Genomic DNA, 26,175 nt, shown 5'->3' with positions numbered 1-26,175 from the left:
TGAAGCAACGTCTTTGATTACCTTGGTAAACACAGGAGCTGCTATAATAGGTTTCCCGTCCAAGCCTTGCAAATAGTTGGTAGGGCTCTGACACTGAAAAGGGAACCAACAACAGATTCATTGTAGCTAAAGTTACTAGACAAAAGATCACAGTCTGCAAACCCCTGGATTAGGACTGAAATGTCACCACTGCACTAGTGAGTGGGTTAGATCAGTAACCATTTAAATCTTATGGAAGAGGCTGCAAGCTAATATACTTTAATCTACTTATCAAAATATTGGTAGATTTACCTATAAATAAGTATATGTTTTTCAACTGTCACTGTCCTCCCGTTGTTCATCAATTTCCTCCAGCGGGCCCAGTAACTTCTCCATTGTGACCATTGTTACTGTGTTTGGCATATTGAATACTTTAAGTGTTTTTGCATGCATATTTATCTATATATGCATGAAAATGCCCAGAACTATCTGCAACAAACTATTAAAAGGAAGTTCCTCTGAGTCATGTGAACACAGTAGAATGTTGCCTGACTCTTGAACTTAATACACATCTGTACTTTCAAATATTTTATAAGTATGCATTGTGCTACTACTATTATTGTTCACTTGGAAGAGTCTTTCATACTTTTTAAAATTATTCATAATGATTCTGTCTTAGGAAGTAGAGTTCTTTGCAGCACTGCAAAACTGTTTCAAGATCGGCAAAATTTGTCCTGGGTCTACCAGCTGGCAACTCATGATATAGGTAATCATAAGGTTGGGCCATCGGGGGCTAATTTGTGAAGAGTTTCTTCCCCAAGGGATAGGAACACTGACATCATGTGTCAGAAGTATATAGTGTCTGTCACAGTCAGGTAAGAATTTCGCCCAAGAGAGGAAGGGCAGCCATGTCCTGTGAGAGAGCCTGGGGGTTACTGTGGTCATCTCTCACAATCCCTGGGACTTGAGTTTCACTTAGAGTCATGTACCTGCTGGAGGGTTGTCACCCTGGGCCGGACCTCCATGTGCTGGGTGGGGGGTACTGCTGAAGAAATGGCTGCAGAGACAGTGGGAGAGGCTGCCGCCGCTTTTGGCTTCTGGATTCTGAGGAGGGATTGAAACACAGATTGTCAAGCATATCCCTCATGAGGTAAATTCTTTCAGCACAGCTAGTTATATCTTGCTCACTTACATTTAGTTATAATAATAATACTCAGCGGTCCAGCTACACTCTACACACATACTGTCACACTGTCCTCCCGTTGTTCATCGATTTGCTCGAGCAGGCCCAGTAACATCTCCATTTTTTTGAGACTTGCTGTTACTGTGTTTGGCATATCGAATACATCACGGGTAGCTTGCCAGGCTTTGCCATGCGGGCAAGATACTGTCGGTAGCTTGCCGGGCTCTCCGAGAGGGGCGTAGGAATCGAACCCGGCTCGACCAGGCTGGCTACCGCTGTGCTATTGCTCCAGCCCACTCTACGCACATACTGAGGGCTATTTTATTGCACTGTTTTATGGCATGTATGGCAGTATCATCGGGAATATCATCAGGAAAGTGATAACGGCTTTTCCTGTTCTTGGGCTGGTTGATCTGAGTGTATCTGGCATGTCAAGCACACCCACAACCGAGAGTCAAGACAAGCGCTATAATAAAGTATGTGCGGAAGAGCTCTGTAGGGCACCCTCTGAATTTCCCCTCTCCCATCCCATTTTAAGGAAGAAGCCAAACTTTGTAAAGATTTGCTCCTGGGATTTTTGTCAGGCAGAAATCAGATACAGCCTGAGTTAATGAGTTCTTTGAGTTTTCACAAATTAAAGAGATTATATGAAGAGCAAAAGAATCAAGAATATATGTGCTTGAGAAACCTGAGGAGGGTAAATTCTTTCAGTTGTAGAGAAGAAACAGGTCTATGAATTTTGCCACATAAGAAGAAGTTGGGTCCTCTAGTTCAATGGGTCCTACTCTTGCTAAAGATAATGGGACCCAAACACAACCAAAGGCAGGATGGGCTACCCTTTTGTTTAGGGATGAATGTTTTCTCTCACTCTCAACTTTCTCAACTCTAAATTGGGGACATAAGTTTTTACCTCATAAAGTATTTTTGTGTTAAATGAGATCATTTATGTAAGATCATTTATGTAAGATGCTTAGAGAGGTGCTCATTATTTCTCTATTCTCAGTTCATGGGACAAGTAAAAGGATACCCAATAATGGCAGACTGAATTTCCCCCCAACCAGACAGATTAAGTCTCAGAAACAGAATTACGTGCTAACATAAACATGACGATTTTTTTCCTTTACAATGACAAAACCCCTGATTCCTTCCTTCCTTTTTTCCTTCCTCTGCCTCCGTGCTCAGGGATCACTTTTGGTGGTGCTTAGGGGACCATAAGTGTTGGAGATTGAACTGGGATTGGCCGCATAACAAGGCAAGCCCTTTAACCCCTGTACTTCTCTCCAGCCCCACAAAACCCTGCTTTCTTTACACAACTACTCCAAATAACATCTACATTTCCCAGTCTTTACTGAAGCTAGATGTGTCCAGTGGCTACCTAGGCATGGAATTAGAGGAGTACTGATGCACTGGTATACACAATTTAGAAAGGGATGACCTCCAAAGCAGTCCAGGACAGGCTTGTTACTCCTTCTCATTGTAGACTAAGAAGACAAGGTCACATCTAGAATGACACGTAGCAGTAGATGGAAGCAGACTGGAACCCAGTGGAATGTGAAGCCATTTTACCAGCCACATTGATATTTTTTATGATACTGTAATGCAAACATTATTTTATTTAAATGGTAGTTATTTTGGGTTCTCTATTGGACACAACTGAAGCTAAACATATCACAGATTTGAGGAAAACAAATACATGAGATATTTCTTGCGTATTAAGTTAATAAACACAAATTTATACCCATTAGGTTTGATGTCCAATTATGAGAATTTTGGCTAAGGAGTCATGAGTGTTCTAAAGAGTTTTGGTTGACTGAATAAGGTTTAGTACATTGTGTTTAAAAAAATTTGGGGGGGGGGAGGGAACCACACAAGCAGTGCTCAGGCCTTACTCCTGCCTCTGTATTCAGGATCATTCCTGTTGGCCTCAGGGAACAATATTTGGTGCTGGGGAACAAACCTGGGTCCCCTGCATGCAAGGCAAGTATCTTATCTGCACTTATATTTCTCAGATCCCTCTAAATTTTCTTATCTGCACAAAAACTAAAAGCAAATTATTGTTGCAAAATAGGCTTACAGAAAACCCCCTGAGAATCAGTTCTGCCCTTAAGGAATAGAATGTACCAAGGACTGAGGTAGATAGACATTAGAGGCTTTGTTCGTAGGTGTGGCAACAAACACTTAAAAGAGATGTGAAATTCACTCCTAAAACATTTCCTTCTTCCTTCCTTCCTTCCTTCCTTCCTTCCTTCCTTCCTTCCTTCCTTCCTTCCCCTTCCTTCCTTCCTTCCTTCCTTCCTTCCTTCCTTCCTTCCTTCCTTCCTTCTTTCTTTCTCTCTTCCTTCCTTTCCCTTCTTCCATCCATCTTTCTTTCTTTCTTTCTTTCTTTCTTTCTTTCTTTCTTTCTTTCTTTCTTTCTTTCTTTCTTTCTCTCTCTGTTCCTTCCTTTCCCTTCTTCCATCCATCTTCTTTTCTTCCTTCCTTCCTTCCTTCCTTCCTTCCTTCCTTCCTTCCTTCCTTCCTTTCCTTCCTTCCTTCCTTCTTTCCTTCTTTCCTTCTTTCCTTCCTTCGTCACACCCAGCAATGCACTGGGGTTATTCCTGGCGCTGACTCAGGAATTATTTCTGACGATGCTCGGGGACCATATGGGATACTGGGAATCAAACCTGGGTAGGCTTCAGGCAAGGTAAACACCCTACCTGTTGTACCATTGCTATGGCCCTCCCCTCTTTATTTCTAAATAAGTTTTATTGAAAACTTTCTTGTTTCACAACTCAAGAAAAATATACACAGCAGGTCATTATGTGAACACAATCAACAACTCCAAAATACTGCCTTCCAAATACTAGTGTTTGTTTCAGATACTCTCAAAAGATGTCTGCTGTAATTATTCCAGTTCAAATGCCTCTGCCCATAGCCTCCTCTGCCTGAAATGCCCTTGTCTTCTCTCTGTGGGGTGTCTATTCACTGTGCATTTTAGACTCAGCTCAAAGACCACCCACCAACCCTGATCTCTCTCCATCCCAAACCCAAAGTTACTTCTAGCAAGTTCCATAGACCTTGCACATGCTTATATCACTTTATCTCTCTTATCGACTAGGTATATATCTTGTTGTATTTGCAATGTATTTCCTTTACTGGGCTACGGAACTCTTGAAGGTCAGAAGCATCTAATTTTTCTTTGTACTTCAGTCTAATTTGTTTAGTTAAAAGTTTGTGACTTGCTCAGATCATTCAAATGTATAATCTAGTATGACTAGGCTTTATATTCTTGCAAACATAGAAAACATGAATTTTTTAAAAACCACTGGCTTATTTGTTTTTATTCCACATAAATATGATATTTCATTGTTGATGACTCATTTAAACATATTAAGAGATAGTACAGGAGATAAGGCATTCGCCTTGTGTGCAGCTTTCCTGGGTTTAATCCCTGGCACCATATATAGTCTCCTGAACCCCTCAATCACTCCTGAGCACTGAGCTAGGATAATCCCTTGAGCTCTGCCAGGTATGGTCCTCAAAGCCCCCAAAATAGCATAAAATTTTGAGAATATTAATATTAACTTACTAGTAAAGACCCAAACAAAGTAAGTAGAATTTTCTGTTGTCTTCCCACTTCATTTATCTTTTGAGGTTATAACCTGTCACTCTCTTTAAGTCTAATCAACACAATAATAGCTTTCTTCAGGATCTGAGACTGCTAAGAATATGAAATAGCAAACAAAATTACCGGTTCATTTCTTCCTTGTTAGGGTCCCCTTCTGAGTCAGAGGAAGAAACTCCTAGAAAACAAGAAGAAGGGAAGAAATTTTTAAGATGACAATTCCTTTCACTGGTTCCTCACCATGTGAAAAACCATAGACTTCACACTTAGATAAAACCCTCAGTTTTCCCATACATGAGCACTGAATTTTGCAATTGAAGAGAGAGACTCTAAGTGGTTGAAGGGGCTTCCCAAGGTCACATGGCTCTTGGGATACTGTTAGAATTAACTGGTTCAAACTCTAAGTGTTCTTATATGTGCAAAAAAATAAAACTGCTGATGCCTTTGGACTAATATAATAACAGAGCTGAACCAACATTGCCGACATGCTGTGGTATTCTTAGACCCTTTTGACCTTGTCCTACACAGATTAAATTAAAAAAAAAAGGATTATAGTGAATTCCAAACATTGCAACTGTAGGTGGATGTTCTTCCGTCCAGTCCTAATATTAACAAGTCCCAACTGCATTTTGGGAGTGGGGGTGTTTGAAGCTCTGTTGCTGCAAAGGAAAAATAAATCAACAATTCAATCTCAGCCCTGTTAATACGGTTTTGATCCTGGACTTACTTCTCAAGATAGCGAATTACAGGAAGATATAATAGAACTGAAATCTGGAGGCATCTATTATACTTCGGTACTTTGAAGATAAAACCACATTATTTCCATTCATATATTTCTGCAGTAAATGTCTATCAAAATCCTCCCATGTTCTTGGCATCATCTCAAGTGTTTGATGTATAAGGAAGAGTTAGTCAGTCTTTGCCTTAGAGACTAATTGGTAAATGGGCATTTATGTCATAATATTTAATATTTAAGTGTTAAAACTAAGGCATACATAAAGTGTTATCGATGATAAAAGTGCTAAAGAGTGGTTCCCAGGAAAACCACAGAGGACAAGTCAATAGGAAGACAGAATTAGGAATATACATTGATTTCTTCCCTAAAATTTGTCAGATACTTTGGTGCCGATGTAAATGCCTACTTAAGGTTTCCCGTTGGTCTCCCTGCTTCTCCCCTTGCCCCTCTGCAGTCTACCCTCAAGCAGGATCCAGGGTGGCCCTGTGAAAAACGAAGGCATACTATGTTTTATCTCTGCTCAGACTCCCTAGATCTCCCCTAAAAGTAAAACTCCAAGAACTGCAATGGTTAATAAAGACTGTATAATCTCCAGGCCGGCTTGGAAGAGCCCCGTGGTTCTCCCTCTTGCTGCCTGTGTTCGGTGGACTCGGGCGCTCCCCCAGCTGGGGTGGCCCAGCAGTGGGGTGGATGAAGGAGGAAACGAGGGCCAGGCTGGTTGGTGTTCTGCACTGCACTGCAGATCACTGCAAATCACTGCATTGAACACTGTCCTCCCGTTGTTCACTGATGTGCTTGAGTGGGCCCAGTAACGTCTCCATTATGACAATTGTTACTGTGTTTAGCATATCGAATTCATCACAGGGAGCTTGCCAGGCTTTGCCGTGCGGGCGAGATACTCTCGGTAGCTTGCTGGGCTCTCGGAGAGGGGCGGAGGAATCGAACCCAGGTCGACCAAGTTGGCCGGCCGTGTGCAAGGCAAACGCCCTACCCGCTGTGCTATTGCTCCCCTGGTTGGTGATCAGTTGCCGTTTATTCCATTCTCCCCACATGCCTGTTCAGTCTCACTAAGCACCCCCATCCTCGTCTCACACTGGCCCTCATTCCCGTCTCCCCCTGTCTCTCCTGCTCATCTCCGGCTCCATCTCACAGCCTCGTCTCTTGGCTCTCCACAAGCCAGTTTCTGGATTCTTCTACTTTCTTCTCTCTCTGTAGCCCCCTTGCTAGTCTCCCCCCTCTCCATCTGCTGCCCCGGTCTCTCTCTCTCTCTCTCTCTCTCTCTCTCTCTCTCTCTCTCTCTCTCTCTCTCTCCTCTTTCCAACTCCCTGTATAGGGGGTAGTCACCACACCCCAGGTAGCAAAAGCAACATAAGAAAACCCTTCCTTTGCTCACTCAAAATACCACTTAGGGTGTTTTTCTCCTTTCCTTCGTCCAATAACTTAATTAACATCTTAATTCTACTTCTTAATATAAGTTATTTTGTATGGACATAGTAAGAGATACATTGAGGCTTGTAGGGTGGCTCTCCTGGGGACATTTTGCCACAGACAAGTGCTCAGTGCTCAGATCAGATGAATCATTCCTAACCCTAGCAGGAATTTAGTTATTGCTTTTTGGATCATGACAGCCTTTGTCTATGACCATGCTCTTAACTTATAATTAAGCATTTTGGCACTTTGGCCAAGCCCATTTTAATGCCAGGGTAGCACATAGGTCACAGCTTTCCCTGGGTCCATCCAATCCCTGCTTTTGGGGTACTAGGAAGTAAGGGCAACTGAGGTTAAAGTCGAGAGAACAGTTGCCCGGAGGTAATATTATCTGGAGTCAATGAACTCTCATGTTACAAAAGCATAGCATTTACTGTCTTCTTGTGCCCATACAAAAAGGATATTGCTCCAAATTAACTATCAAAGGACTTAAGGAGAAGAGAAAAACAATATTTACAAGTCAACAGAGCACAAAGAAAGAGGTCACAAGTAAACACAGAGGAAGGGGAGCACTGTAATGGGAGTAACTCAGTAAACTTAAGCTTCCTGTGGCAAAGTGGAAAGGACAAACCAACGTTATCCTACAAAAGACTCACCTAAGCTGCTCACTTGCATTCTCACCCCATCTCAAACCTTTACCTTTACCTGTCACTTATTCCCTTGTTTACTACACTCTGGCTATATCGGGGCTCACCTCCATACCTGAGTGCGCGCACACACACACACACACACACACATGCGCACACACCCCTCTCACCATGCATACACATACACATATACATATGCCTACTCCTATTTCTTTTTCTTGCTTTCTGTTTCTACCATAATGATCATATATCCCTATTACAGTCTACATCTTATTTATTTTATTTATATTCTATCCTATCTCTTCCATTACTATGTAAATTCTAGGAGCTCAGGGACCTTTTTTTCTATTTATTTCATTGCCACATGCTCACTGTCTAGAAAGTATGGAAGTGTTCTCTAAACAAATATTTACCATGAGTTCATATTTATCAATGAATGCCAGACTCCTAATGTGTTTTTGCTTTACCTTCTATATAAATTTCAGCAGAAGTTGAATCTGTCCCATAGATGTTTGAAGCAAAGCAGGAATAGCGTCCCGTGTCCTCTTCAAAGGCTTCAGCAATGGTCAGTGAGTGGAGATTTCCTGCCTGGATGATGTGAATGTCTGGAGAATTTTCAAGTTCCTTACCTTCACAATACCACCTACAAGGAAGGGAATGTTGGACATAATTGAAATGCGAGAATTAATAAACGATTGGCTTCAGATGTTTCCTAAGAAAACTCTAATAAAGTTAGAGTAAAACCAGTAATCAATCCATTGTTAAATGGCAGTGATTAATAATCACAAGAAGAACTGACAGTATTCAAATCACATGGACACTTTACTAGGGAAATTAGAAAGTGGCAAGAATGATACAACTGAGAAATGATGATTGAGAAAGCAAATGCATTTCACCTAGAGGATCAAGGGATTTGATACAGGCCATGGCTCCTCCTAAGAAAACTTAGAGTTTTTTAATAGAATGCATTCTATGTGCTACATACTCCTGAAGAGAAACTGAAGAGTAAACTAAGGTTTGTGAAGCTGAGTGCACTGATTCCTACTATGAAATTGCATCTGACATAGCTAAATGAAATGTATTTGCTTAGTTATAAAGTCTTCAAAGTAAGGAAAATAGATCTTATTCCTCCAGGAGCGGACCAATCCTGACAAATAAGCTGTCAATGCAAGTCTTTCTTGGTTTGCAGTGGGTTATATAAATGCACTGTAGCTTAAAAATATTCTAATTCAAAAACGCATTTAATACATGAAGTGTCGTAACTTAGCCTAACCTCTCTTAAGCATGCTCAGCACATTTACATTAACCTAAATTGGGCAAAATAATCTAACACAAAGCCCATTTTCAAATTACGCAAGGAATATCTTACACAATTTATTGACCAATATAGTACAAATGAAAACAGAATTGTTGCATGCGTTTGCACCATTAATGTACACAGTTGAAAATACACTGGGCTTCAGGCCAGAGAGATAGTTCAGAGAGTAAGGTGCTTGCTTTGCATGCAGCTGACCTGGTCCTCAGGTTGCAGGCGAGATACTCTTGGTAGCTTGCTGGGCTCTCAGAGAGGGGCGGAGGAATCGAACCCAGGTCGACCAAGTTGGCCGGCCGTGTGCAAGGCAAACGCCCTACCCGCTGTGCTATTGCTCCCCTGGTTGGTGATCAGTTGCCGTTTATTCCATTCTCCCCACATGCCTGTTCCAGTCTCACTAAGCCCCCCCATCCTCGTCTCACACTGGCCCTCATTCCCGTCTCCCCCTGTCTCTCCTGCTCATCTCCGGCTCCATCTCACAGCCTCGTCTCTTGGCTCTCCACGAGCCAGTTTCTGGATTCTTCTACATTCTTCTCTCTCTGTATCCCCCTTGCTAGTCTCCCCCCCCTCCATCTTGCTGTCCCGGTCTCTCTCTCTCTCTCTCTCTCTCTCTCTCTCTCTCTCTCTCTCTCCTCTCTCCAACTCCCTGTAAGAGGGTAGTCACCACACCCCAGGTAGCAAAAGCAACATAAGAAAACCCTTCCTTTGCTCACTCAAAATACCACTTAGGGTGTTTTTCTCCTTTCCTTCGTCCAATAACTTAATTAACATCTTAATTCTACTTCTTAATATAAGTTATTTTGTATGGACATAGTAAGAGATACTATGTAAGAGTAAGAGATACGACAATATATACATAGTAAGAGACACTATACTCGCCCGCAACCCATGTGGTTCCCTGAGCACCACCAGGCATAATTCTTGAGTGCAGAGCCAGGAGTAACCCCTGATCACCATCAGGTGCACCCCCAAAATAAACAAAACAAGAAAATACATTAGGACTCAAGAATGTTTGAAGCATCTTTCCAGGCTTAATAAGTAAAATACCAGAAATCCAAAATCACGTGGCCGCACGACATCATTTGATTCTTGTGACCAGCTGCAGAAAACAAATTATTTCACAATGCCTTTTCAGCATGTCTGATTTGGGGGTGTAAACTCTAAATAATAAGGGTGCATCTTTTGTTGAAACAATGAATCTAGTCAAAGTAGATAGAGTGTTAACTAGAATTCATCTGCCTCACAGGCATTGGGAGGGTTGGGAGGGGGTGTTTATTGGGGTTCTTCGTGGTGAAAAATAAGTATTGATAAAGGGAAATGTGTTTGATATTTGCATGACCGAGACTTAAACCTGAAAGCTTTGTAACTTTTCCCACAGTGATTCAATGAATAAATAAAAAAAAAGAAAAAAAGAATGTTTGAAGCATCTAACTATTGAACTGAATAAATTAACTGAAGGTTGGTGGGGATGCTACAGCGAGAATCATCAATTTCCTGCTCTGCTGTTGAGGCTTGAGAAGAGGGGCTTGAATGATATTTGCCCTCTTAATTGCATGGCTAATTAAGATATAGCAGCAGCTATATCTTACTGAAGCTACTGAGCATCACAGAAGAGCACCATCCTGAATACTGCTGTTACCTCACAAAGAGATCAAATTTCAGAGTCTGAGTATGCTTTCTACTAAAGGCTTTCACACTGCGGAAATACAGAGAAACCTTAAGTCTGCCCATTATTAGTTGGGCATTGTCTTTTTATAGGTTTTATATAAAATACCATAGTATTTTATTTTAATTCTGTCTACTGCATGTTGTTTCATAGTTTTGATATACTTTTATTTCACCTAAAGTTTACATAAACAATGGTAAAGTGTGGAGGTGCATCAGAAGAAAAAAAGGCAGAGGCCAGAGAGCTAGCACAGTGGGTAGGGCACTTGCCTAACTCATGGCCCTGGCACCCCATGTGGTCCCCTGGGATTGCCAGGAGTGATTTCTGAGTGCAGAGCCAAGAGTAAGCCCTGAGCACCCCAAGGTGTGGCCCCCAAACAAAAACAAACCCGTAATCCCTCCAAACCCCAAATAAATAAAATGTAAGAAAATAAAGTGTTTTGAAAAGAAGAAAATATATGAACACAAGAAAACACTATTTCTCGTAAAATAGATGGGCAAAAAAAATTAAATTTGACTATCGTATACTGCTAAAAGGAATATAAGATGAAACAACTCCCAGTTATGGGAATTTAACATACAGCTGTATTTACATACATACAAAATGACAAGTATGCAGAGTACTCATTTAATCTGAACGTGCCCTATCTCGTCTGATCTCAGAAGCTAAGCAGGGTTGGGCCTGGTTAATACTCATTTAAATAGCAAAATATTGAAACCATCCAAATGTTTGTCACTAGGGACTGACGAAATAAACTATGATACAGCCATTTTGTAGAACACTGTACATCTCTACAAAAGAGAATGAGGAAGATTACTTTACGGGGCCGGAGCGATAGCATAGCGGGTAGGGGGTTTGCCTTGCACGCAGCCGACCTGGGTTCGATCCCCAGCATCCCATATGGTCCCCCAAGCACCGCCAGGAGTAATTCCTGAGTGCAGAGCCAGGAATGATCCCTGAGCATCACTGGGTGTGACCCAAAAAGCAAAAAAAAAAAAAAAAAAAAAAAGATTACTTTATACTGATATGAATAGCACAGTGGTAGGGCATTTGCCTTGCGCGCAGCCAGCCCGGCCGAGCCAGGTTCGCTTCCTCTGCCCCTCTCGGACAGCCTGGCAAGCTACTGAGAGTATTCAATATGCCAAACACAGTAACAAGAAGTCTCATAATGGAGACGTTACTGGGCCTGCTCGAGCAAATCGATGAACAACGGGAGGACAGATATGGGGAAAAAATATACAGACATAGTTAAATTTTTAACAGTACAGAGCACATAATGTTAACTTTCATATAAGAAACGTTGTTATTAAGGGTTAATCACCCCTCCTCCAAGATACCTGTATTTGTGATATGACCTTATATGAAAATAGAATATTTGCAGGTATAATCAAGCTGCAATAGTTATTAGGGTGGGCTGATGCAATATAAATGAGATTCTTTTTTTTTCAATTTTGCTTTTTGGGTCACACCTGGCAATGCTCAGGGGTTACTCCTGGCTCTGCACTCAGGAATTACTCCTGGTGGTGCTTGGGGAACCATGTGGCATGTTGGGAATCGAACCCACCCATTGTACTATCTCTTTGGCTCATACATGAGGCTATTTAAGAAGAGGAAACCCCCATGTGAAGACAGACTCAAGGAGCATGAAATGTGGAGATACAGCTGCAAGCTGAGGAATGCTAAAAACTAGACCTCAGAGGCCAGGTAGCAGTCTACCCAGAGTCTCCAAGGAAGCACGGCCCTATGAAGGCACCTGGATTTATGACTTCTAGCCTCCAGGACACTGAGACTGTATAGTTCTGCATTGAGCTCTCAGTTTGTGGTACTTTGTTACAGGAGCTAGTAAACTAATAAAGGGACAAGAAGTAGGACACTTGGTACATGCATTTATACATTTCCAGGAAACTAAAAAGAATAAAATTTAAAAAAATCAGAAAAAATACCCAAAATGAAAACCAAAGGTAGATGAAGAAAACCAAACCAGATGAATGAAGACAGGAATGAGATGTCTTAGTGTACTGATTCTATTTTACTTTATTTGGTTTTAGGGTCACATTCAGTAATGCCCAGGGCTTACCCCTGACTCCGCGCCCTGGGATTATCTCTGGCAGGTCTTGGGGCACTATATGGGGTGACAAGGATTGAACTGGGTTGGCCATGTGCAAGGCAAGTGTCCTCCCTATTGTACTATCTCTCCAGCCCAAGTACACGCACATATCCATATGCAATAGACATATCTATTATTGATTTAACCACTTCCTGACAGTCAAATTCTCTATTGTTCCCTAAGTATGTCCCATCTCCCTTCTGAACACAAGTCTCCACTCATTTTACCGTCTTACCACTCTAATCCCAGCATCTCTAACAGTGTTCAAGGTAGGTATCTGCTTTTCTGAGATTCTATTTTTCCTTTCAGCAACTGTGACTATAATTCATCCACCAAAGTTTGTTTTGGACATCACCTTCTATGCAAAGTATCTTTTATCACCAATTTTCAATGACTGTTTTTGTAACTACTTTTAAAAAAACAAGGGCTATGTCACAGGAGACTTGATCATATCCTGTCTGGTAAATTCTTGGAAGACAGGGACAGTGGCTTTTATGCTTTGATAGTATCCATCATGCCTAGATTAGATTTTATTAGCTTTTATACCATCTTTGAGCACATTTTCTCATCCTATAGCTCCCCATAATTATAATCTTTATCCATAATGTACAAATTTGCCTTTCCAACCCTCATTTCTGGATCCCTTTGAACATCACTCTCCTATAATGATATTCCAACTACATTAAGCTTTTGTCCATGTTGGGATTTTTGTGCTTACCAAAATCCTCTTTGCCCTTAAAGAAGATCTTTCAAAGATAAGTCCTTCTCATCAGTCAGGCCTCAGCTGTAACATCACCTCCTCACACAAGCCCTCCTTGACCCTCTTCTTCAATTCCCTCTTTTGATATCTCTTTTTCTTTTTGGGTCACACACAGGGCTTACTCTTAGCTCATGAACTCAGGAATTATTCCTTGCGGTACTCAGGGGACTATATGGGATGCTGGGTCCATGCAAGCTACCCATATGGTCGGCCGCATGCAAGGCAAACACCCTACTCTCTGTGCTATCGCTCCAGCCCCCTCTTTTGATATCTTGACAGCATTTATTATCTGGAATGACTATACACACTTGTTTACTTTGTTCTTTGTTTACCCCACCAGACTGTAAAGTTACCAGAGGATTTTACCAGTCTTACCACTATAAACCTTTCTATACCTCTCAAAGCAGTTGTTTGCAGAAAGTGCATTGAACGACTTGACAGTTAATATTTCATAAATGCTTTGTAATTTCTACACGTTCCTCAAATTCTCTAGTAGTCTTTGAGCTACCGTAGCAGCAGTAATACATGTGGCTGACAAAAAGGATTTGTAAATCTAAAACATTAATCTCAACAAGAGCCCAAGGAGTTTATGTGAACAAACTAGCGGGACATGTGTGGATTCTAAGATAAATAATGAGTAGTCATGAAACATAACATGCTGAGCACACATGTTTATCTTTACCACTGCACTGTCCTGATATGCTCATAAATTGAGAATAAAAACTTTTTTTTTAAAGGTAGGAAAGCACAAATACAAAAAAAAAAAAAGAATGTGAGGAGAGATAATGGCAGATCGGAGACCTCAAAAGCATTTGTAAGATAGAAAGCAGACCGAGGTGCCAGGAGAGTTGAAATTCCTGAAAATAAAGTGGCTACTTGGGGCCTCAATAATCGATGCCAATTTGTAAAGCAGGAAGCTTCACAATTTGAAGATACAGGTGGGATATTCCAACTACTATGTGGAAAGAGTCTAACAATGAGAAAGGAGCGTGAAGCTTAAAACAGGAAAACAGGTTTTGAGTTTGGACATGAGCACTTAAATATTCACAACAGAGCTGGTGTTTCCTTCAATGTGGTTTGGTGATGTCAGGATGAAGCAAGCTGAATGCTGTGTAAGCAGTTGCTTTGTATTGGAGCAGGAAGAAGGGCACCAGGAGAGATTGTCAAGGGGAAAACAAGCACACCTGATGTCTTAAACGTGAGAAACAGAAAATGAAGGAGACATTTTAAAACTTGATTGGTGACGGGCCAGAGAGATATTACAGGAGGTCAAGCACTTGCCTGGCAATTAGTTGCCTTGCCTGATCTTGATCTTGGTTTGACCACTAGTGGTGCGCACAGTTCCCTGAGCACTGCCAGGGGTGAGTCCTGAGCAACACAGGGTGTGCCCCCCCAAGCCCCACCCCAAGGCAATAAAATAAAAAAAAATATTGGAGAATTGAGACAAGTTTGTGACTAAACCAATGAATTAAGCACATAAATAAAAGACAGGACTAGGAATATAGCTCAGTGGAATTGTATGCCTCATAGGTATGGCTCAATCCTGGCACCACACACATACACACAAATTAAATAGCCACCATCATCACCATGACAGAAACAAGACAGTAAAATAAAAAGGTTTACAAGAAATCTTCATTTACCCTACAGGCTTCAAAAGCATGAAATTTGGGGGCTGGAGAGATAATACAGTTAGGGTGCTTGCCGTGCATGTTGTTGACCCCAGATTTGATCCCCAGTACCTCATATGGTCCCTTGAGCATTTCCAGGTGTGATCCTAAGCATAGAGCCAGGAGTAAATATTCATTGGACATGGTGCCAACCCACCCCTCCAAATTAAAAATGGAAACAAAATTAAAACAATTTTTCCCATAAAGGTGCCATACCCAGCAGTGCTACACTGGATGATGGTAGAAAGTTGGGGGTGGGTGCACAGAATATGGGGGATCAAACCCGGGATCTCACATGTGTTCTATGACTTGTTTTAGTTTGCTTTGGTTTTGGGGCCATACTCAACCATGTTCAGGGGTTACCTCTGGCTCTGCATTCAAGAATCACTCCTGCTGGTGCTTGGAGGACCGTATGGGATGCCAGGGACCGAACCTGGATCAATCGCATGCAAAGCAAGGACTCTACCCATTATACTATCTCTCTGGCCCCTGTGTTCTATGACTTTAGGCCACCTCTTCACCCTCTAAATTAAAAAACAGTAACAGCATGATTATATTGAGATAATGGAAGAAGGAACAATGGAGGTACTGGTTTAGTGAAGGAGTGCTAACCCCCTAGCTTCTGAAACAGGAAGCCCAAAGAAAGTTTCTAACATCAACATACCAAGCGACATCAGTATATCATCACTGTCACTGTCCTCCCATTGTTCATCGATTTGCATCAAGACGTTATCACAGTAACGTCTCCATTGTGATCATTGTTACTGTGTTTGGCATATCGAATATGTCACAGGGAGCTTGCCAGGCTCTGCCGTGCTGGCGAGATACTCTCGGTAGCTTGCCGGGCTCTCCGAGAAGGGCAGAGGAATCGAACCCAGCTTGGCCGGGCTGGCTGCATGCAAGGCAAATGCTCTACCCGCTGTGCTATCGCTCCAGCCCAGTATATCATAGTAATTCTCAACATGCAGTTTGCTTTGTGAGAAGAGAACATTTTCACATAATACTAAAATATTATTTGACTTTTCACTTTGCTGACACGTTGATGTTTTGAATGCCACAGTGGATAAAACTGTGGTGCTTCAGCAGCACAAGTCAAAACACTACCACAGTGTTTCCTAATGGCCCTCTTGCTCATCAGCTTTTTTTTTACAATAAAACGTAAATCAGGAGCCCAAGTCATAGTATAGCAGGGAGGGCTTTTGCCTTCATGAGGCTAATCTGGGTTTCATCCCTGATGCCATGTATGGTTCCCCAAGCTTGCCAGGAGTAATCCCGAGCACAGAGCTGGAGTAAATCATGAACACCGATGGGGGTGGACCCCAAACCCAAAACAACAGCTACAACAATGAAAAATGTTAAATCAGGGAGGCAGGGATTATGGCGCACAGAGAGATCACATGCCTAGTATGTGCAAGGTCCTGAGTTTAATTCCTGGCACTGAATGCTCCTCACCCTACCACTACCCCACCTGCATCCCTGAATCACCTACTGGCCCCTAAGTAACACTGGGTATGACCCCCTACGACCTCCAAGCATAGAGCACGCTACCACCAGGCCCATGCGCCAGACACATCAGACTGAGGCCACCAGGCCAGGAGTGGCCCTGGGACCACAACAACACTATTCCCGGTGACTTTATAGAAAATGAGTCTAAAAGTCTAGTTTCACTTAAAAATGTTCTCAGTGTAGTAGTCAAGTGCACACATTAATTAACTTTCAACTTGAGTTCATTATCTTTTTACTATTCTAGGCGGTGAGATGAGAAGAATTTCTGCTGAATATGTAAGTGAACGCGGGAATGACTGAGCTGAAAAGTAGGTGCTTAATGCAGGAAACACTATTTTAATTTACTATTTATTTTATTTTATTAATTTGGGGACTATACCTGGGCAGTGCTCAGGGGCTGCTTCTGGCTTTGTGCTTGGGGGTTGCTCTCAGCACTGCTTGGGGGGCCATATGGTGTTGGGGTTCATTTGGGCCTCCCATATGCAAAACCATGCCCTCTGGCTGTTGAACCACTCTCTGGGCCTGTGAATTAATAATTGAACTTGGAAAAAAAAGCTAACAGATTACAGTTTTTCAGACATGGAGATTCCTCAGATACATTCTCAAAAGCCTTTCAAGTAAAAATAACCTTTGATATTTGCTGCCAGTGAAAAAAAAACTTGAACTTTCTAGTAAAAATTTTGGAAAATGTGCTTTCCCACAGTAAGTTTAGTATTTACTAATTCTTTAAGACTTGTTGATAAAATCGATGATGTTGGTAAATGTGATATTTTGATATTGCATAATAAAATGTGTCAACATTTGGGATCTCTATTTTAGTAAATTTTCAAAAGATCAATGCAGCATGTTGTCCATTCAAAGTCAAAGAAAGACTAACGGTTTTATTAAGCAGAGGATACAAGCTTAATGGTATGGTTTCAGACTGAACATTGCAATTAACCCTTAAGATACTACTGCTAGATGAATTTGAAGTAGCATCAAATAAGAAAAGTCACACTACCTGAAAATACTATTTAAACTATCCCTCTGGTTTTCGGTGCCATATTCGTCTAAGTCATACCTTATACTTAATTTGAATCAGACAATCAGACAACATTTATAAATGAATCAAGAAGCAAATAAGAGAATTCAGGCTGGGGAGATAGCACAGCAGGAGGGGTAGTTATTTACCTTGCGCGAAGCTGACCTGGGCTTGATCCTTGAGATCACATTTGGTTCCCCAGCACCAGCAGGAGTGATCACCGAGTGTAGAGCCAGGAGGAAACCCTGAGTACTGTCAGGTATGGCCCCCCAACAAAACCCAAAACAGACCTCCAAACAAAAACCAAATATGAGAATTTGGTTGTCTTCTACGAAACCATTTAATAAAGCAAAAATAAATATTCCCAAAACAGAGAAAAATAGCTTCTCTTATCCAAAGTTTATAGGTTATATTCTTTCTTTAGTTGTTTCTCCTTACCAAAATGAGAGTGGAAACCTCTACGAGTTATTGGATCGTTGTAAGGAGAGAAGAGAAATGATTCAAATGCCCAAACTCTCTGTCAGAAACATTTTTATCCTCAGTTGAAAGGCGAGGATGATTTCAGCCAGCTCCAAAGAACAATCCGTAACTGTCACTCTGACTGTAACACTAATGACCCACTCAAAAAAACGCACCGCAGAGATAGCTCTAAGAGCTAGAGCACATGTCTGGCATGCACAGAGCCCCAGGTTTGATCCTTGGCACCCCACAGTCTCTGAAACACCTCAAGCTATGGACCTAATGGCCTCAAGCACTTCGGGGTTGGTCCCTAGTCAAAAATTCATGGGTCAGGTTGTTTTCTGAAATAGTGTTCCATCTTCCCTAGTTAGGGTCATGGCTCAATGCCAAAGAGAACGCTTCCTTTGTGAGACACAACGTTAAGTTCTCACAACACTGAATTTTTCAGTCCGGCTACCCTGAAGATTTTTGATGGGAAGAGGGAAAACATCGTCCCTTCGAACGTTTCTCCATGTTCAGCAATGCTGTCACAGAAATGTCTGGCCTAGCTGCATGGCGTTAGGATGCCAACTCCACGTGCCACTTATAGAACAGCAACGGGTGCCAGGTGTAGTTCCTGGCACAATGGAAACGAGTCAGTAATCTGGGGAAATAGGGCAGGTTCACATAAAAAAGAAGGACTTACTTTTCCCACAGCAAAGATAGCTTGCTTGTTCTGCTTATTTGGCTAGCCACTAAATTTGGGGATGAAACTAAAGAAATTTTTTCAGATTCAACTGACTTTTGGGAACCATACCACCATTCTGTTGTTAGGCTCCTGTTTTATCTAAAACATGGCGTGAATAAATATTGTGACTCAAAGTTTTAGCACAGTAATGACTCTAAATGTAATTTAGATGTGTTTCTCTGACTCACCAGTAATAATGCTCATTAAAAGAATGATTAGTCAGATCCTTTCTTTAACCATGCCCCAACCTTCCAATGTCCCTGTTCCACCTCTTATTATTCACTGACCTAATATACCCTGCTTGTTCCCTTCCAAAAACCTATATATAATTTGTAATTATGTACTAATTTTTAGATTTTATATGCTGAACACTTCTCTCGCTTACTAGAGAAGAAACACCATAGCCAAGATGACCACATCTAGGGCCAGAGAAAAAATATAGCAAGTAGGGGGCTTTCCTTGCATGCAGTCGACCATGGTTCAATCCCCAAGCACCCCATACAGTCCTCCAAGCCTGCCAGTAGTGATCCCTGAGCACAGAGCTAGGGGTAGGTCTTGAACACTGCCAGGTGTGCCCTCTCCCCCAAAATACACCCCCCAAAAGAAAAGAAAAGAAAATTATTATCACATTTGCTTTTTGGGGGTGGGCACATCCAAAAGTATTCAAGGCTTACTCTGGTTCTGTGGTCAGAGGTCAGTCCTGGCAGTGCTTGGGGGACTATATGTGGTTCCAGAAATAGAAAGCAGGTCAACTTTGTGCAGAGCACTTCCTGCTGAACCCTTTCCTGCCCCTCATCAGCATTTTCGTATGCCACGAACACAGAAATATTTTTCCAAAATGAAGTTATCATTCATAATAACATCAAAGGGTGTACTTATGAATAAATTTAACCAACGATTTGGTAGCAATCAGAGAAAAATATTGCCAATATTTTTCAGAAGTCATATAAAAATATCTAAATAGAGGTAGAAATTAATATTGATTCTGAACATAAAGCCCTGTTATTTAAAAGATGTCAAATTCTATATTAAGCATACCCAGAAATCTTGATAAATTTTTGTAAAGGTGAAATTTGAGAAAATAATTGTGAAATTTATAGTACAGAGCAAAAGGCCAAGAGCTAAAAGTCCTTACAATGAATAAGTGGGAAATAAGCAGGAAAAAAACTCTAGTTATATAATTAAGGCACAAAAAAGAATAGAGAGTACAAAGCAAGGCTCAAATATTTATGGTATTTTGTGGGAGAGAGAGCTTTCAGACACACATGCCAGTCTCAGGCTCCCCTCCCTCCCTGTGTCTGGAGGTCACTTCTAGCTCTACTCAGGAGACCACGTGGTATTGGGGATCAAACTGTGGCCAGTTTCATGCAAGGAATGTGCTTCAATACCTCTGTTGCTGTTCCAGATTCTAGACTTTTTATTTGTGGTGGAGCTGACATTAGAGATCAGTGAGGAAAATATCTCGCCCGCACGGCAGAGCCTGGCAAGCTCCCCGTGACGTATTCGATATGCCAAACACAGTAACAACAAAGTCTCCAATGGAGATGTTACTGGGCCCGCTTGAGCAAATCGATGATCAACGGGAGGGCCGACTTTTCAATAAACTGGAAAAATATTGTAACAGGTTCTCTGCTTTATGCTATATACAAAGCCAACTTTATTTTTGTTATTATTATTATTTTATTTTATTTTAATTTTTATTAGTGTGACACCGTGAGGTACAGTTGTAAACTTACAAATTTTTGTGCTTGGGTTTCAATTACACAATGATCAAATACTCATCCCTCCACCACTGCCCATTTCCCACCACCACGGATCCCAGTATCCCTCCCACCCCCACCCCCCCATCCCTCCCTGCCTCTGTGGCAGGGCATTCCCTTTTGTTCTCTCTCCTATTGGGTGTTGTGGTTTGCAAAAGAGGCAGTGGGTGGCAATCATATTTGGTCTATAGTCTACTTTCAGCATGCTTCTCCTATCCTGGGAGAATCCTCCCAATACCCTTTATTTGGTGCTCCCTTCTCTATCTGAGCTCCCGTTTCCCCTAGCATGTGTGGCTGGCCTCCAAGACATGGAGTAAAATTCCTGGTACTAATCTCGGCTATTCTTGGGTGTTAGTCTCCTATTTTGTTACTTTATGTTCCCCAGATGAATGCAATCTTTCTATGTCTATCCCTTTCTGAGTCATTTCGCTTAACATGATACTTTCCATGTAGTACCATACAAAGCCAACTTTAAATGGATTAAAAACTTAAATATGGGACCAGAGTCATACAAGGGATAGGGTGTTTGCCTTGCATGCGGCCAACTCAGGTTTAATCCCTGACATCCCATCTGGTTCCCTGAGCTCCTCCAGGAGTAATTCCTGAGTGCAGAGCCAGGATAAACCCCTGAGCATTGTCAGATGTGGCACACAAAACAAAACAACCCCCCCCTTCAAAAAAAAAAACCTGAATAGGAAAGACAATATAGTAACAGTTTTAGAAGACACTATACAAGAATAGATTTATGAGACCAGAAAAAAATACTAAAATTAAACACAAGCTACAAAAACCAAAGTCAGGGCAGGAGAGATAGTACAGGAAAGAAGACACTTGCCTTGTATGTGCCCTGTCAGTTGTGGCCTGCTTCAGATTTCCAGCACCACAAGGGGTCATTCCTGAGCACAGAGACAGAAATAGTCCCTGAACTCTGCTGAATGCAGCCCCCAAATATGTGTGTGTGTGTGTGTGTGTGTGTGTGTGTGTGTGTACAGGGAATAGCTTAGTGGCTTAGCTGCTTACCTTGCAAGTGTAAAGGTAATGAGTTCAATCCCTGGTGATGCCTCATGTGTGAAGTGTAGTGTTAGAAGCTCTGCTCTATAACCTGATTGCCGTGCAGGTAGTAACCCTGAGTGTTTTGTGTGGTTTCTCATCATATACCAGCTGTGTATGAGTATCACAACTAAAGGGGTGCAAGATCTCATGAGCACCACTTGAAGATGCATGAGCACCGTGGCCAGGAAGTGGAACCCCTGGCAAGCATGTGGATGGGCGTCATAGTGCCCGACAGTGAACTCGGCCACCAGACTGTGCTTTAGTTCCACAACAAAAGGGGCAACTCTCAGACTGTGCCATGGCAGGGTGTGGGAGGACTGCTCTGTCATGTGCTAGTCCTGGCAAACACCACAACTAAATGTGTGAGGACCGCGTTCTGGCATTTTTGCTCTTCTTGGTTATCACAACAAAAAGGACGGGAAGGAGAGGAAATCAAATTATAAATGAAGTCCTGGGAAAGAGGAAGACAAATCAAATTAAGAAATCTCTTCCGGGGGCCTTCTGGGCCGTCCTTCACGCCCGACCGAGGTCACCAGCTGCCCCCCACGAGCGGCTCTCCGGCATGGCCACGGCCCCGGAGGCACAAGGACTTAGCACAGAGAACCACCCGCTTGGAGCAGAAAAGCAAATGGACTATGTGTTAAACCGCGCCAGCATGCCTGCCCGGAGGGGAAAGGGTGTTGCTCCATTCGCCCAATCCTCTCTGGAAAGAAAGATGGTGGCCGCACGGGAGCCTTGTGGACAGCAGGTTTGAGCCGGGGGCGGGGGGCGGCAGGGGCCTCATGGGAAGGGGGGGCGTTCTGGGCCGTCCTTCATGCCCGACCGAGGTCACCAGCTGCCCCCCACGAGCGGCTCTCCGGCACGGCCACGACTCCAGAGCACAGAAACCAATCTCTTAACTATCTAACTTTTAATAGATATACTTCCAGGGTTAATAAGTAAAACAGCAGAAATCCAAACCCAGCTGTAGAAAGCAAATCATTTCACAACACTGTTTCACCATGTCTTATTGGGGGGGGTCGTAAACTCTAAACAATAATTGTGCACCTTCTATCGAAACAATGTATCTAGTCAAAGTAGATAGAGTATTAACTAGAACTCATCTGCCTCACGGGATTTGGGAGGGGTGGGAGGTGGGGTTCTATTGGGGTTCCCGGTTAAAAATAAGTATTGGTAAAGGGAAATGTGTTTGATACTTACATGACTGAGACCTAAACCTGAAAGCTCTGTAACTTTTCCCACAGTGATTCAATAAAGAAATAAATTATAAAAAAAAAAGAAAAAAAAGAAATCTCTTCCTTCCTTCCTCCCTCCCTCCCTCCCTCCCTCCCTCCCTCCCTCCTTCCTTCCTTCCTTCCTTCCTTCCTTCCTTCCTTCCTTCCTTCTTTTCATTTTTGGGCCACACTCAGCTGTACTTGGGAGCTACTCCCGACTCAGTGCTTGGGGGTTGGTCCTGACAATGCTTGGGGGGACCATGCAGTGCCAGGGATTGAAACTTGGGCTCTGCTATGGAGAGCATGCTTCTTAATTCTCTGAGCATCTTCTCAGTCCCAAGAAAGGATGTTTTTTATACTGTTTATGTCTTAAGATTGGTACAAGATTATATATATGTATATATGCATACATATATACATATATATATATGGGTGCACCATGCCTGGCAGTGCTCAGGAACTACTCTAGCTCAGTGCTCAGAGATTGCTCCAAACAGTGTCCTGAAAAGATTGTTCTTTATTTTTTTCCTTTTGGAGCTACACCCAGCAGTCTTCAGGGTTACTCTTGACTCTGCACTCAGGAATTACTCTTGGCAGTGCTCAAAGGACCATGCCAGGGATTGAACCTGGGTCAACTGCATGCAAGGCAAATGCCCTCTTGGCTGTCCTATACTTCTGGCCCATTTGAGGACAGTGTTGTATGCTAGTGTCTGAATTCAGACTGTGGCATGCAAAGAAGATCACTATCTCTTTCAGCAATCTCCCCAACCCTAATCATATTTTTAAAAGTCTTAAAAAACAGGGGCTGGAGTGATAGCACAGCGGGTAGGGTGTTTGCCTTGCACGCCGCCGACCCGGATTCAATTCCCAGCATCCCATATGGTCCCCGGAGCACTGCCAGGAGTAATTCCTGAGTGTATGAGCCAGGAGTAAGCCCTGTGCATCGCCAGGTATGACCCATAAAAGTTCTTAAAAAACAATAAAAGAAAAATGAAATATACAAATTGATCCTTATGTAAAATGAAACTGAGCGGTCAATGAAATTTTTAAAAAGTTTTTATCCTCATTAGTGAGTACAGAAACAAAAATAATAGCAATTTATACCCATCAAGTTGCCCAAAACGAAAAAGTCTAATGTCTAATACTATTCATATTTGTGATAATATAGAACAATTAGAACTTTTATACAGAGTTTATGCCAATGTAGGCTGAAACAAGTCCTTTGGAAAATAATTTCATATGAGATAAAGTTGCAGTTATTTTTGGTTTTGGTTTAGTTTTGGCTTTGTTTTGGTTTGCATTTTTTGTTTTTGTTTTTGTATCACATCTGTCTGTGCTTCAGGATTACTCTTGGCTCTGTGATCAGAGAGAGTTTGGCGGACCATCTGTGGTGCTGGGGAACTGAACCAGGCTCATCCAAATGGCCTAAGCCCTGCACTGTCTCTCCAGTCCGAAGTTATAGGTTTAGTCTCTCAGCAATTCTGTTCCTTATATACTCATGCACGGAACATACCAGGAGAATATTTTAAAATTCTTGTAGAAGTATACTCATACTTAGAAAGAAAATCAACCCAAATGTACATCAATAATAAAATCCTCTTGTCTTAGAATAAAATACTATCCACTTTTGCACTGTTTGGCAGTAGGATGTGTCCTGAGAAATGCATTGTGGAATGATTTAGCATTCTGTGAACGTTATAAAGTGGACTTGCATAAGCCTCGCTGGCATAGCCCACTCTACACCTCGGCTGTATGGTAGAGAGAACAGTTTCTTGTATCGGGACCACTCCTGTCTCTGCAACCTGCCTTTGACCAAAGGTCTTTAAGTGGCACACAGAAGTCCACCGATAAAAAGGAGGCATTCATAGAAACATAAGACATTATAAATATTCTTTGTATGGAGAAAATTCAAGTAGCAGAAGAATTAAAATTCCATCTGCAACAATTTTTAAATCTGTAAAATTCACTAATATTAGTAGAACTGCACTGTCCTCCCTTTGTTCATCAGTTTGCTCGAGCGGGCACCAGTAATGTCTCCATTGTGAGACCTGTTGTTACTGTTTTTGGCATATCGAATACATCAAGAGTAGCTTGCCAGGCTCTGCCATGCGGGTGAGATACTCTTGGTAGCTCGCCGGGCTCTCCAAGAGGGGTGGAGGAATCAAACCTGGGTAGGCCGCATGCAAGGCAAATGCCCTACTGGCTGTGCTATCGCTCCGACCTCACTAATATTAATAAAAATAGTAATTTTTCATCATGGAAACTGCCAAGTATAGAGACAAAATCACGAACTCTCATGCACACATCATGATTATGAACAATCATGGTGAACATGTTTCTTTCAGATCCTCCTTTCTTCCCACCTTGAACTATTTTAACATCATTATAGGATTTTGTGTCATTTCACCTGTAAATGTTTAAGTACCAGTATTGTTTAGAGACATAAAGGATATATTGTAAAATAACCCAGAAAAGTTGTTAATAAATATTCACTAAAAATAAAAACCCAAAGCTTTGAGCCAGTGGTTATTTCTGGTAGGCTGGAATAGGATCGAGAAGATATAAAACAAAAATAATGGTAATGTTGGGGCCGGTAAGATAGTACAGTGGGTAAGGCACTTGCCCTTGCATGAGACCGACCCAGGTTAGATATCTGGCATCCCATGTGGTCACATAAGCACTGCTAGGAGTAATTCCTGAGTGCAGAGCCAAGAGTACCCCTGAGTATCGCTGGATATGGCCTAAACCAAACCAAACCAAACCAAACCAAAATAATGATGACGCAAGCACACAGATATTTGTGCTATTGTTCTTATACCATATATATGCACATTTATAAACTTCTTCAGCATCTTTTCAAAATGTGCTTTAAAAACAGTTCAGCCAAAGGTGGTTGGAAATGATCACGTTGGATAAAAACTGAGTGCTGAGAGTTGGTAAAGGGAAAAATCTGATAACCTTTCAATACCTGTATTGCAAACCATAATGCCCTAAAGGAAAGAGAGAGAAAGAGAATGAAAGAGAGAGAGAAAGAAGAAAACTGCCTGTCATAGAGACATGCTGTAGAGAATGGGGCAGGAGGGAAACTGGGGATAGAAAATGAACACTGTTGAAGGGATGGATGATGGAACGTTGTATGACTGAAATTCTATCATGAACAACTTTGTAACTGTATCTCATGATTATTTTAAAAAATCCATAACACCAACCCCTTCCCCCCCAAAAAAAAACAGTTCAGAAAATTCAGCCTGTGACCTTTGTTTACCTTCATAGTATATATGAAAAGGCTGAAATCTTATTTTTTACTTATTTTGGGGAGCCACACCTAGCTGTGTGGCTGACA

The 26,175-nt window shown here is 41.9% G+C and overlaps 1 protein-coding gene across 1 annotated transcript in view; it reads right to left on the bottom strand.

The window, feature by feature from the left end:
• The window catches only part of MYPN (myopalladin), a 90,075-nt gene that overhangs the window by 49,011 nt on the left and 14,889 nt on the right, over positions 1-26,175 (bottom strand). Inside the window, exons 3-6 of the mRNA XM_056113402.1 lie at positions 8,045-8,220; positions 4,893-4,944; positions 969-1,083; positions 22-93 (exon numbers count right to left, since the gene is read on the bottom strand). Coding sequence (XP_055969377.1) covers positions 22-93; positions 969-1,083; positions 4,893-4,944; positions 8,045-8,220 — 415 coding nt within the window. The remainder of the gene's footprint in view (positions 1-21; positions 94-968; positions 1,084-4,892; positions 4,945-8,044; positions 8,221-26,175) is intronic.

This window comes from Sorex fumeus, unplaced genomic scaffold (genome assembly GCF_029834395.1).
Source record: "Sorex fumeus unplaced genomic scaffold, SorFum_2.1 ptg000020l, whole genome shotgun sequence".
Lineage (NCBI taxonomy): Eukaryota > Metazoa > Chordata > Mammalia > Eulipotyphla > Soricidae > Sorex > Sorex fumeus.
Note: the sequence above shows the minus strand (reverse complement) of the source record. Positions and strands in the feature narration are given on the sequence as shown.